Raw genomic sequence first — 14,446 nt, forward strand, 5'->3', positions numbered from 1 at the left:
AGATCCGTCAAAGTGGTCGTGACATTTTTCATTCGCCGCTTCGTCGCTTTCTGTCTTCACTTTCTCTGTCTTCTTTTCTTTGCATCGTCTTTCCGCCACACGCAGGCGGCACTCGAGCGCTAGGCGCGGCGTCACGATAGTCCCAGTGGACTCCGGCATGGGCGTGGAGGACTGGGAGGGCGCGTACAAAGCGCCCGACTCTGCCGTCTTGGACGATTACTTGGACGCCGAGCAGAAAATGTGGGAGGACGAAGACAAAAGCATCATCTACCGCATCGGCGATAAGACGCACGAGTCCAAAGCCAGCAGGTTCTACCAGACGGTGGAATGGGAGGCGCCCGACAGCAGGAGGCGTGGCTTCGGCACCGGAGAAGTCCGGCTGGTTTACCGGGAAGCCGGTAGCTTTGAGGACGAATCGTCCCCGCCTGAGATCGACATCATTCCGTCGCTGAAACGTCTCCGCCAAGAAACGGACCGAGAAGGTCTCCTCTACAAGACCAGACTTTGGGCCAAGACGGCGTTGGAGGAAAGCTACGCGGCGTTCCGTGAGGAAGAGGACGCTAAGGTGAGACTCAGGGCCGAGTACGGATCCGTGGGATCGGACGAGATGCAGTACTCCTTTGGATCCGATGAGGAACTGGACGACGTGATGTTCTGCGAGGAGGACGTTACCTACGAGTACGAGTCCTACTACTATCCTGGACGGTCTTCAGATCCTGTCCAGGAGCCCAGTGAGGACTTCATAGACCCCATGGATGAACTCAAATGCTTGGTGGACTCGGTATCTGAGTACCTGGCTGTAAAAGAGGAGGAGCTTAACAGCTACGAGTCCAAACCAGTAAGGAGGAAGCTGCCGTCGCTTCCTGCGGACAGGAAGACCGAAGACCTCAAACCCGAGGACAAAGCGTCTGAAGGTGGAATTCCCGACGTAAAAAACTCCATGAAATCGTTCTTCAGTTCCGTTACCGGATCAAAGGAAACCTCAGTTGACCCGCCGACTCCCAAGAGTCCCGCGGCAGAATCCGGCATCTTAAAACTTCTCTCCATGATCCCAAAAAGTAGCCCGGAAGCCACAGAGCCCTGCGGAACCCCGCCAGCAGACACGTCTTCCTCCAAGACGGCGCCTCAACCCGAGTCTGGAATATCCAAGTTGCTTTCCTTCATTCCGAAAACCGGCGGAACTTCGCCCCCCGTGGCCATCGTTCCCCCCGCCTCTCAGGAACCTTCCACGGAGAAGAAGTTCTCCTTGCAGTCTCTGATTCCTTTTCATGCATCGGAACCCGCTCCGCAAGCTGAAGCTAATCAGACGCAGAGTACCACAGATGCTAGCGCTAGCCAGACCTCCTCTGGGTTGGAGTCTGTGTTTGGACGGCTAAGTCCTCTACGCTTGTTTTCCAGTGCCCCCCCGTCAAGAGAGCCCTCCCCGCAAAGAAGTACATCAGCGGGAAGCAACGACTCCCAGCCGGGGTCTGCTAGTCCCAATCAGGAACCCGTATCAGATGTGAGACCAGGGTCAGGGAGTGGGTCCATTGATCTGTTGCCGGACACAGGAAGTGGATCAGTGGAGCTCCTTCCGGAGACGGAATCGTCTGGCGAGCTACCAGATATTCAGCAAAGAACTGGTACCGTCCCGGAACCAAAAAACCAAAGCGGCTCCGATGACACCGGCCTATTCAGTCCTTTCAGGAAGTCCCTCTCCAGTTTAATATCTACAAATCCTCCTGAATCCGCAACGCAGACCGGACCCAAACCTGCAGAGGAGTCATTTCTAGGCGGAAAACTCAAAATCCCGTTTTTCTCCAAGGAAGACGTTCCCACGGCCAACCAGGGTAAATCAGACGGAGGCGTCCTTTCGGGATTTCTTAAGTTTGCAGCCGGGGAGGATACCGGCGCTCCGTTGGGGTCCACGACCCCCGCAAGAACCCCCTCTCCCGGCCGTGCTGTGCTTCTTGAAGGTACCCCAAAAGGAAACCAAGAAACTGGTTGGTTTTCAAACCTGTTCAAGGTAGCCCAGAGTGAACCGGCTAAGGAGTCGGTCAAAGCACAAACCACTCCTAGCGTGACTCTAACCCAACCTAGTGGTCTCACCGAGACCCATACAGAGCAAAACCTTCTCGAGGGATCAGATGATACCCAGATGGAAACCTTGGCGGTCAAAGATCCTCGGTGTCAGACCGATGCCCGGACGACGGAGCCTTCTACAGTTGAGGACCAAACCAGATCACAACCGGAGGTCTCTGCGCCTCAAGGGATTCTGTCTGGGTTGTTGAAACTAGGACCTTCGGAAGAGGCCCCCAAGAAACCCCAAGGAGGGGACGGTCAGCCTCAACAGGGTGGGCTGTTTTCGGGCCTATTTTCAGCACCGTCCCAGTCCCAGTCCCCGCCCCAAACACAAAACCCTGCGGCTCAACCTTCAGGAGGACTTCTTTCTGGGTTTTTAAAATTTGCCTCTGACATTTCGGCTCCTACAAATCAGCCACCGTCTACTTTGCCAGGAAGCCAAATACCGGTTCAAGAACCACCTTCTGGTGCACAGCCCCCCATCGGGGGACTGTTGTCTGGACTCTTCAAGAAAGCAACAGACTCCGTCACTACTTCTCAGCCGGCTCCGTCCACTCAGGACGCTCACAAAACCGGAACAGAAGATGAAAATAAACAAAACGTAACGGAATCCATCCGGTCTGGAGAAGCTAAATCAGGTTCAATGGACGGTTCTTCCCATGACCAGCTGGACCAGCAAGTAGAAGCATCGGACCAACAAAATCCACTGAAAGTACCAGTTCCAACGCCAAGACCCCAAGGACCTGCGGCTCCTCAGGCGGCTCCTCAGCCAACGAATCAGCAACCGGCTAACTTGTTGTCTGGGCTTTTTAGCAAGATTGTAGAACCCACCTCGGCCCCATCTCAGCCCCAAACCACACCCGCTCAACAAGGAGGCTTCCTTTCAGGTCTTTTTGGAGTCGGGAACCAAGAGAGTTCACCAAAGCAGCAACCGAGTAACCAGGAGCCAGGCGGTAGACCAAACTTGCACAGGCAAAACCAGATACCTCCTCAGCAGCCTCAAAGCAGTCCTGGAGGGATGCTCACTGGGTTCCTGAGCAAAATTACAGATCCGGGAGCCCCAGCATCTGCTCCTTCTACCGGTAGCCAACAGGATCAGGAGAAACCAGGTCCCAAGGCGACACCGCAAACACCTAGTCAACAAGGAGGGTTCCTCTCTGGGCTCTTTTCTTCAGGTTCTCCTCCGGTTCAGCAGCCTCCTGTTGGTCCTTCCAACCAGCAGCAACATGGCGGCAGTAGGCAACCCCTACGTCGGCAAAGCCAGATTCCCCAACAAGCTTCTTCCTCGGCAAGCGATCCCCAACAAGGCGGACTGCTGTCAGGGCTGCTCGGTAAATTAACCACCGCGGATCCACCACCGCAACCCAGCCCTCAGGCGTCTCAACGGGGCGCTAAATCAAACATTCCCGCACCTCAAAACCAAAATCCAGGTCCAAAGTCCCAAGGCAATCAACAAGGAGGATTCCTATCCGGGTTGTTTAGCCCGCCGGCGCCTCAACAGCAGGAACCGGCAGGAAAAGCGGCAAGTCCTCAACATGCTACAACAGAACAAGCTAGTCAAAGCGGAGGCTTCTTTTCTGGTATTTTGAAGCTCGCGGCAGGCGAGAATACGCCGCAGGAACCGCCCGAGAACCGGGGGGGACAACCGGAGCAGAACCCCACCCGGTCGGAATCAGGCGGGATCTTCTCTGGCCTGCTAAACAAAATTTCAGCCAACGCGGAGCAAGCTAACGCTCCTGCTGAAGAAGCAAAACCGAATCAGGGACGTCCGCAGATTCAGAGGACGAAACCAGTGGAGATGCAGTCCTCGCCTGATGTGGCTCCAGAGAAGAACCCAGAAGAAACATCTCAAAAGGGATTCCTCTCAAGTCTTTTTAGCAACCCGGACGACTCAAAGACGCAGAAGCCGCCATCATCCGACCTTGGCAAGACGGAGGGCGGCTCATCTCCAGGTCTACTCTCGAGCATCTTCAAACCGAGCATCAGTGACGGCAACGCTTCTTCTTCTGAAAAAGAACCAGAAAAAGGCCTTCTAAACCGCTTCCTGTCCAAGACTAAGGAGGATACTTCAAGTACTGCTACAGAGGTCGGTACTTCTGCGGACCCGCCCCTGCAAGCCTGCAAAGATCCCACGGTGTCCCCCACCCAACGTTACCTGGAGGAAATCGAGCGTCTCTTATACGGGACGGCGGACGAGTACGGCTACAAAGACCTTCTGTTCAACTTCACAGAACACGGCGTCATCCCGCCCGAGCTCTACGAGCACCAGTGTCTCATCGAGGCTCTTCTGTGGCAGCAGCTCAACGACTACGCCCTCGCCGAGGCGCTGGAGACTCGAGCTCGGGAACGCCACCGAGACGTCCAAACCGCGACCACGCCGAGACCACGCCGAGTTGAGAATCACATGTGGCCGAGTCCGAAGGAAATGGACATCAGTACCTTCAACGTTCCATCACATCCTTGGAAGGAAGTTGCCGCCCAACTTCTGGAGAACGGAAATCACTTCCTGGAACCAGATGAAGACTTGGTTTTATTCGACATGAGCAGCAGAGACACAAAGTCCTGGACCAGCTGTGACCACTTACAGGAACTTGGCAGAAACAGGCAACCTTGGATCATGGAGGGCGGGGGTCTAAACCTGTCCAAGGAGAAGATCAAGTCCAGATGTCAGTCTCTCACAGACGTGGCGTTGACCCACGTGAACGTTGATGATCTCACTTTGAAATCCGCCACCCAGTTTTTGAAACGGCTTTCCGACAAAATGAGTCCAGTAGATCTAACGCGGGGCGCCGTGGACCTGAGCAGATCTGCAGGGACTGCAGGACTTGGAGAAGATGAAATGCTCCTGGAGGACCCAGAATGGTACCAGCAGTGGGTATCCCTGTTGGAGCAAGGTCTGTGGTGGCCGGCCGAAGCAGGGGACTGTGGATATTACGTGTATACAAATGAGAACTTTATTTATTCCCTTTTAACTGACAGGGCCGGTAGACACCTCTACGCCTGCGCTGCCCCAGAAGATGTCCAGGTTCTCAGCAACATCACCCAAAACATTGCTAACATTCTGTCCCAAAAGGAGAAGAACAAAGTGACCTTATGTGGATTTAAAATCCCGCTCTGCCCAGAAGAAAACAGTCTTTGGTCTTCGGATCTCCTGCAGACCAGTTCTGGGCTTTCGGATGTACCAGTAGATCTCACCTCTGCTCTACAAAAAGGTGAAAAACTCATGAACATGAACCTGGAAAGCTTCTCTCAGATGTTTCAGGAATCTCTAGCTTCACAAAGTGAAGCTCCTGTGGACTTCACCGTGTACAAGCTCAAGAAGATCTCAGTGGGGGCAACGGAAAACCGTCATGGCTGCCAAGAGCCGCCCCTCAAAGCTGCTGATCTTACCCTGAAGGCCCTCAGAGGAACCCATGGAGGTCCGTACTGGAAGAATCAAGACATGACAAACGTGGCCTCCAGACTCTGTCAGTCTGTCAGTCAACATCACCAAGTACCTGAGATCAGGATTTCACATGCGGACCATACACCTGGAGACAAATGTCCTCCAAAAATTCCTCACATTCCAAAGTCTCCAAAATCCGTCCCGGTCCTCCCCTCAACAGCCACCAAGTTCTCGTCAAACATTCCCAGAGACCTTCCCAAGACGCCATCAGCCTCAAAGATCCCGACCCCCGCGTCTCCAAACGTTACGTCAGATCCTTCAGTGCAAACCACGAGCGCTCAGAGTTCCGTCGCTTCTGTAAACGCATCATCTCTTTGCTCTCCGAGACCTCGGCTTGCCAGGCAGCAGTCCCAGGCGGACAAGCCCAGGGAATTATCCCAGACCAGTAAACCTGCTGGGATTTGTGACATTACCAAACCGGCCCCCCCTCATCCGACCCAGGCGGACAAGCCCAGGGAATTATCCCGGACCAGTAAACCTGCTGGGATTTGCGACATTACGAAACTGGCCCCCCATCATCCGACCCAGGCGGACAAGCCCAGGGAATTATCCCGGACCAGTAAACCTGCTGGGATTTGCGACATCACCAAACCGGACTCCCCTCATCCGACCCAGGGTCCAATTCCAAAGTCCCCGTGCAAAGAACCGCCACAGTTCCACATCCTGAACCCCAGCCCAAATACCGAAGCCGAGCTTTACAACAGGAATCGCTACATCGGCCCTACTGGTCCTCGGATCGGCCAAAAAGTCTTGGATTTTTCCTCCACGGGCCAAAAGAACCAAGAGTCGGGTCCAAAAGATGTCCAAACGGAATCTTTGCAGCGGGAATCAGACGCTGTGGACTTTACCAAATACAAGTTGAAAAGGATGAAGGAGAAAATGGAAATGGATCCAAAAGCAAACGTGGATTTGACTTCCAGGATCGCTGTAGACCTCACCAAACAGACCAAGGACCAGATGGATGAGTGGAGTGTTTCAGAAGGTCCTACTCGGACTAGTTCTCCAGACCCTCAGACCACCAAACCAAGATTGTCCGGCCCACAGATTGAAAATGGCGGTCGGACCTCGATGCGAATCCACAGTCCAGGACCTGCACCAAATGTCAGGTCTTCAATTACCAGGAAAGACACCAAATCCGGATCAGTCCAATCTCTATCGTTGGTTCCGAGGCAACCACATGGAACCATCCTGACTCACCAGAGTCCTGTAGACAGTAGAACTACAATCTTTAGATCCCAGTCTTATAATTCCAGGGAGCACCAGGAGAACACGGCACCAGCAAACTCGGTCAAAGACGTTCTAGATATGTCCGCTAAGACGACAAGCCCGGCAAAGCTCATACCAAAAGATCCGGAACCAGATCCAGATCCAGTCTGTGAAGCTCTATCTTTGACTAAGAGAAAACCGCTGGGCCCCGAGAGGACACACAAGAGTCCTGGTCATCAGGAATCTATTGATCTGTCGTATCGAGATGGACCAGAAGTCATTGATCCTGTTCCTTATGAGGTTTCCTGTTCCCGCAGTACTCAAGACGACCTCCAACGTTCAGTTAGGAGAGAAGTTCTAACAAGCATCCGCCCTCTGATGTCACCTCATCGGTCTCATTTCAGGGACTCTACCTGGCCCAAAACCACAGCCCCCGCCAACGCAGTCAAGGCCACTCTTGACATGTCTTCGAAATCAGCTAGCTTAGCAGAACGAGGTCCAGACATGAGAAGACATGACGTTCTGACCAAAGGTATACCCTTAACGCAAGGAAAACCCACCGCCCGGCAGCTTGCACGGAAAAACTCTATCGGCGTTCCACTCATCAAAGAGCTTCCTTCGGAAGAACCTTATGAAGACTGGATTCAGTACCAAGAACGGTCCATTCAGAGGACAGATACGGTTCCTCCACCGCTAAACCATCTCCACTCACCGCTAACTTACCAAACGTCCGCTGGAGTAAATCTCAAAACAGGGGCCCCACTGGACATGTCACCCAAGCCGCCCCAGACCACGCCTGGAACAGGACAACCTGATTCCAGTCTTGACGAAGCTGTTCCGCTGATCAACAAGCCAAGTCCAAGAGCCGTTGCCAGGAAGGATTCCGTTGGTCTTCCACTTGTAGTTGACTTACCATGTCGAGAACCCACCATCCTGAAGACACCTCAACAGGTTTTTAACGTAGATCCAACTCAAGAAGAAAGTGGACCCCTGAGGGGAATCACCCAAACAGAGACAACCACTTCCCACAGAAATGAGGTCTTTACCCCCTCCAAGACAAAGTCCAAGTCCATGCAACTGCAAAATATTCCCATGGACTTCTCCGCCAAAGACAGCGTGACCCCATTAAGCCAAGAACCAGAATATGGCATGCCCATAAATTTCACGAAGATTAGCTCCAGGAACGAACCAAAAGAGCAAACAGGGGGGCGACTCAAGAAGAAGACTTTGCAAGGTTTAGTCGACCTGACGGTGGATCCTCCGAGTAAGAAGACCACAGATCATCAAAATCAGAACATCGACGATCTTTCCTCGCCCGGCATTCCCGGTCCGTATCGAAGTCGCCAGCATCAGGACAATAGAACATCTCGACCTTCAACCGTCCCGCAAGGCAGCGAGATCTTTACGGCGCCAACATCATCACGCTATGATTGGACCATCACTCAATCTGGAGTACTCAATCTGGACCAAGGATACCCAGGAACTGAAAGATCAGGTTTTCATTTCCTGGCATTGGAACCTTCTCTGAATGTTGCGGCACAATCCGTTCCGGAAAGTTCTTCGGGACACTTGGAGACCAGGGGAATTGATCACATTTTTCCAAACAACCCAAATCTGTACACTATGGAAGTCAGCAGGACACCCAAAGACTTGGTCTCATCTGAGTCCACAATGTGGCAAAGACACGATGACAGTCTTGTGTGTGACCTGACCACCAGACCCGCCAGACCCAAAATTCCCATCAAGCAGTCAACTCTGGAAAGCTCAGAGGAAGCTATTGGGCACAATCAGTCGTCACCCGGGTCTGGTGTTGTTGTTCAAGCATCCGAAAACCGAAAACCAGATTCTGTGAATGCTGAACCTTTACAGGCTAACCATTCAAGATCGCTCCCTCAAATATCAACGCAACCTGAACCAAAACCCGATCCCTTCATGGCACCACAAGGCCGGGCTCTTGTCTCGCAAACCACAACAAGACATGATCCAGTCCCGTTGGAGCCGACTGGCAAACGGGGTTCCCGAGCTGCATTGCAAAGACAGGAAGTGATCACATCATCCCAAACAGGATCCACTTCGGTCAAAGGGCTGGTTTCGTTGTTTAGCGACCCGGGTTTACGGTCCCCTGTTTGTGGACCGCCGGCTGCAATCATGCCCCGCTCCACTCCGACTGGGTCTACACCTGCGGACCAGGAGTCCCAGGTTCTTCATGCGGTTTCTCCAGATGTGACGGTGCGAACAGGAGTTGGACTTGGAGAGCAACAATCTACATCCTTGCCGCCTCAATCGTCCAAAGACCAGTCTTTGACTTCAAGCCATGAAGAATCCATTCCAGACCAATCGGAAACATCCGCTTTCAGGGATCAAATATCCTGTGAAATTCCACAATCAAGCCAAGTTAGCGTGACATCAGGCGATGGGTCTTCGCTATCCACGCTAGGCAGTACCGCATCTCCAAAAGTTCCTCTCAATGAAGGAACTTCAGAGGAACCTTCAGTTAGAAGCTCAGAAGAACCATCAGAAGTTTTAATCCAGCAACCATCCGCTATGCCAGATCAGTGGAACGTACCAACCCAACCACAGGAGCTAACGACCCACCCCAGGTCAATCTACATTGGCATCACCAATCAAGACATCTCACCTGATCCAGGAAGTGGTCCAAGACCGTATGTCAGACTACCTCATATATTTGTCTCGGCTGCAAGTTCACCAGAAGATGAGGGCACTGAAGAAGAATCCAAGCCTGAAATGCCCGACATCCTCAGTGATGAAGGTCCTACTGCGACAGAGCACAAAGATTCGGTACCTTTTGACGAGGGTACAGGTGTCACAGGTCCAGAGACCACATCCTGCTCGGATAAGAGTTCACTACGGACTTCAGACGATATGAGTTCAGATGAGCAGAGTCAACATGAGCTAACGGAAGCCTCAGTCTCGGAACCTGATCTACAAGAATCCAAGCCTGAAATACCCGACGTCCTCAGTGATGAAGGTCCTACTGCGACGGATCACAAAGATTCGGTACCTTTTGACGAGGGTACAGGTCTCACGGGTCCACAGACCACATCCTGCTCGGATAAGAGTTCGCTACGAACTTCAGACGATATGAGTTCAGATGAGCAGAGTCAACAAGAGCTAAACAAGGAAGGTTCCATCACAGAAGCCTCAGTCTCAGAACCTGATCTACAAGCATCGATTGAAAGTGTCATGTCTCCAGAAGAAGAGGCCAAGCCACGCGAGACCGAAACCATGGCTCCGGTTGGAGAAACCGGAACATGCGGAGAACCTCAAAAAGAGCCTGAGGAGCAAAGAACCATTTCAGATTTAAAACCGCCTGAGTCTCCTGATGATAAAGTATTATCTAAGGAACCGCTCGCAGATATCAAACCATCTGAAGTTCAACAACCTGAAGCTCCTTCACCCGCCCCTGAAGTCCAGTCCAGTCCAGACAAACCAAATGTAGAAGAAGTAACGACTTCCAAGGAAGAAGGTCCAGCAGTCAAGCAACCAAATGAACAACACGGAAAAGGTTTGTTTTCAGTGTTTAGCAGCGCTAACGGAAGCCCAGAGAACTCTGGGAACGCTTCTCAGTCCGGTCTATCCATACTTGGTGGTATCATTCCTGGATCATCTACCAAAGAGAGTCCTGGAACCGGCTTACTCTCCATGTTTGGCGGATCTAACGCCTCTCCAGGAAACAAAAGTCCATCAACTTCAGCAACCCCACAAGAGACCCAAGGAAAGGGTCTACTCTCAATGTTTGGGGGGCCAAGCGCCCCATCCACCCCTGGAACCAAAGACCCGTCACCTTTACCAACTCAGCAGGAACCACAAGGTAAAGGACTACTCTCAATGTTTGGTGGAACAAACACCTCAGCTTCTCCTGCAAGCAAAAGTCCTACACCCTCATCAAGCCCTCAAGAACCTCAAGGAAAAGGTTTATTCTCAATGTTTGGATCCAGTAGTAGTCCACAAGCTGGACCCAGAGGCCCACCTGGTACAAATGTGCCACCTCGAGGTCCTCCACCCAAGGAACCTCCAGGAAAAACCTTGTTTTCCATGTTTGGTGGTGCTGCCCCTCTTCAGCAAGCCAGTCCAAGAGGTCCTCCTCAGGCCAGTGCTGGATCTTCTTTATTTGGTGCAATCCTACAAGGTTCTTCTTCACAGAAAGACAGCCCAGGCACGGGCCTGTTCTCCAAGCTTGGCGGTCCCAGCGCTCCAGCTCAAAGTGGACCAAGAATGCCTGCACCACCCGGACCCAGAAGTTCCGAACCCCCTGGAAAAGGATTGTTCTCCATGTTTGGTGGACAGCACCAGCAAGCAGCAGCAGCTCATCCTACACCCGAGTCAGACGGGGGCTTTAAAGTTTCTTCTGTGTTCTCACTCGGAGGGAGTTCTGACGGCGGCAAATCCAAAACTGGATTTGGCCTGTTTGGAAGGTCTTTCATGGAGGAGACCAAAACGGAGCCTGACTCGGTTGTTACTGGGAAGGAGGCTAGCACAGCTGAACCTCCAGGAACTAAAAGTATTACAGTCCTTCAAGGTTCTGATGTAGATGCTTCGTTAGATACACCAAAGATGATCCATCCACCAGAGAGAGCTGAAGAAGAACCTGAAGAATCTGACTTTGCTGGAACCAAAATCTCTTCGGTATCAGAGATGAAAGATGGTGTACCAACACCAGAAAGGGTTGCGGATTGCAGTGACGCAGATTCTAGACCAGATCTGGTTGAAATCGAATACGGAACCATTTCTGAGGTCCAAAACCAGAATGTAGACTCACTGAAAGTTGTCGTTGAGGAGAAGGAGTCAATCCTGAATGCGGAGGAGTCAACTCCGGTCCATAATAAGGTTCTTGGTGAAGAAGAACCTCGCTTGGAGCAACCAAATGAGAACTTGGAAGTTATCGGTGAAGAGCAAACAATGGATGTGGAAAAATCAAGCAGAGAACAACCAGAAGTGACTGGTGATAAAGAAGAAGGTGCCATTCCTAAGGAAGCCACCATAGCAGAAGCAGAGAGGGCAGTTAACCAGCAACCTGGTGATAAAGAAGAAGGTGCCATTCCTAAGGAAGTCACCATACCAGAAGCTGAGAGGGCAGTAACTCTGCAACCTGGTGATAAACAATATGCCATTCCTAAGGAAGCAACCATAACAGAAGCAGAGGGGGCAGTAACCCTGCAACCTGCTGATAAACAAGATGCCATTCCTAAGGAAGTCACCATACCAGAAGCTGAGAGGGCAGTAACCCTACAACCTGGTGATAAACAAGATGCCATTCCTAAGGAAGCAACCATAGCAGAAGCAGAGAGGGCCTTTACCCTGCAACTTGGTGATAAAGAACAAGGTACCATTCCTAAGGAAGCGACCATAGCAGAAGCAGGGAAGGAAGTTACCCTGCAACCTGGTGATAAACAAGATGCCATTCCTAAGGAAGCAACCATAGCAGAAGCGGGGAAGGAAGTTACCCAGCAACCTGGTGATGAACAAGATGCCATTCCTAACGAAGCGACCATAGCAGAAGGGAAGGAAGTTACCCTGCAACCTGGTGATAAACAAGATGCCATTCCTAAAGAAGCAACCATACCAGAAGCAGGGAAGGAAGTTACCCTGCAACCTGGTGATAAACAAGATGCCATTCCTAAGGAAGCAACCATAGCAGAAGCGGGGAAGGAAGTTACCCAGCAACCTGGTGATAAACAAGATGCCATTCCTAACGAAGCGACCATAGCAGAAGGGAAGGAAGTTACCCTGCAACCTGGTGATAAACAAGATGCCATTCCTAAAGAAGCAACCATACCAGAAGCAGGGAAGGAAGTTACCCAGCAACCTGGTGAGAAACAAGATGCCATTCCTAAGGAAGAAACCATAGCAGAAGAAGGGAAGGAAGTTACCCTGCAACCTGGTGATAAAGAACAAGATGCCATTCCTAAGGAAGCCACAATAGCGGAAGGGAATACTTCTCCAGTGATCCTGGCACCAGAAGAGGAAAACCATCCTGGAACAATCCCACCAGCAGATGTGACATCCGAACACATTAAGGCTCCATCTTTAGGTCCTGTTACGCGTCCTCCTCAGCCAATCCCCAGACCAGGTCTAGGCAGACCACCTGTACCACCAGGACAAAGAATGGGATCACCAGGAATGGGAGGACCGAGAATGCCTGCTCCCAGGCCGCCAGGACCTCAGAAGCCTTCAGAGCCAGCTTCGTTTTCGGGCTTCATGTCCATGTTCTCCAACACGTCCGGCGCACCGAGTAAATCTGCAACCGTTGGCGGGTTTTTCTCAAGTTCTCCCGGATCCCTGTTTGGGTCTTCTGCTCCTCGTCAACCACAAAAACCACAACAACAAAAAAGCTCCTTTTTCGGTCTTCCGAGTAGCATCGCTACGGAATCCATCACAGGAGACATCTTAGGTTTATTCAAGGCTCCGGAGACCATGAAACCAGAGGAACCTCAATCTTCCGTTATGGGTTCGGAACCAGGACAGATGATCAGTTCTACAGATGAACTGGTTTCTGAGAACACTGATGGACTTGGGAAAAACACTGAGGACTCCATGCCTGAGAAAGGTTCAGTGGAGGTAGCGGAACACACCCATAAAGAAGATGACGTAGAAGGTTCTACCATGGAACCAGACATGGAGACATCCAAGATAAATGTTGATCATGATGAACCTGGGGAACATTCCGAAAAATCCAATGGATCTGACAAAGCAGCATCGCTTCCACGTCCTCCGGAGAGCCAAGACCCTGTCCCTGAAAGCAAAGGAACTTCTGACATTCCAGGATTATCTGCTCCCAAATTTGGCTTTTTGTCCGTAGCTGCTGAAGGAACATCATCCATCGGATCGCTCTTCTCTTCCTCTTCATCTCCAGCAGTGGATACAAGAGCTGCTCAACCGGAAGGAGGTCTCTTCTCCGGTTTTAAGAGTCTCTCGGCAGGCATCTTCCAGGATGAGAAGCAGCCAGCAAAGGAAGAAGCGTCTTCCACTCCATCGGTTTTTGCCATGAAACTTGGCTCCATGTTCGGGACCTCGGATCCCCCCAAACCTGCAGTGGTGACATCACAACCGCGGCCTCAGAGTCCAAAACCCACAGACGAGTTTCCTGACAAACTTTCTCAAGGGTCCGGGGACACCGGGAGTGCAGACGCCAGCGACACGGAAGGACCCAGTGGGACCTCGAAGACGGGGAGCTGTGACAGCTTAACGGAGTCGGCGTCCCCGGCGGAGCATTTGGATAAACCTCAAGTCCACATCGTCACCTGCGACAAAGAAGGTGAAACGGGAGCCCCCGGTGGTGGGACGGCACATCCGGGCATGGAGTCTCCCAAGAACTTGACACGAGAAGATGCTAAAAGGCTAGTTCTCTACGCCCCCTGTTCCGGCTTTCCTTTTCCTTTTCCTTTTCCATCGCTTCTCTTGCCTTACACTTCCTTTGTGTGTTTGTGTGTAGCATTTTGTATATCAGCATGCTAGCTTTAGCATTGTAGCATTTTGTATATCACATTTAGCACTTTAGCAACCATCTGTAGAAGCACAAATTGTTGCCATTTTATCACAATGAATCCAGTCAGGATGCTAGCGTTCTAGCTGTTAGCATGCTAACTATAAGCATTGGTGCAGTCTTGCTAAGTGTTAGCCTTAGCATCGCAGCAGCATTTTTCATATCAAATTGAGATTTGCACAAATTGTTGCCATTTTATCGCAATGAATCCAGTCAGGATGCTAGCGTTC

General features: G+C 51.6%; 1 protein-coding gene across 1 annotated transcript in view; it reads left to right on the forward strand.

Moving 5' to 3' along the window:
* The window catches only part of LOC131127881 (uncharacterized), a 97,196-nt gene that overhangs the window by 19,651 nt on the left and 63,099 nt on the right, over positions 1 to 14,446 (forward strand). Inside the window, exon 10 of the mRNA XM_058070188.1 lies at positions 106 to 14,070. Within this exon, the coding sequence (XP_057926171.1) occupies positions 106 to 14,070 (13,965 nt within the window). The remainder of the gene's footprint in view (positions 1 to 105; positions 14,071 to 14,446) is intronic.

This window comes from Doryrhamphus excisus, chromosome 4, assembly GCF_030265055.1.
Source record: "Doryrhamphus excisus isolate RoL2022-K1 chromosome 4, RoL_Dexc_1.0, whole genome shotgun sequence".
Taxonomy (NCBI): domain Eukaryota; kingdom Metazoa; phylum Chordata; class Actinopteri; order Syngnathiformes; family Syngnathidae; genus Doryrhamphus; species Doryrhamphus excisus.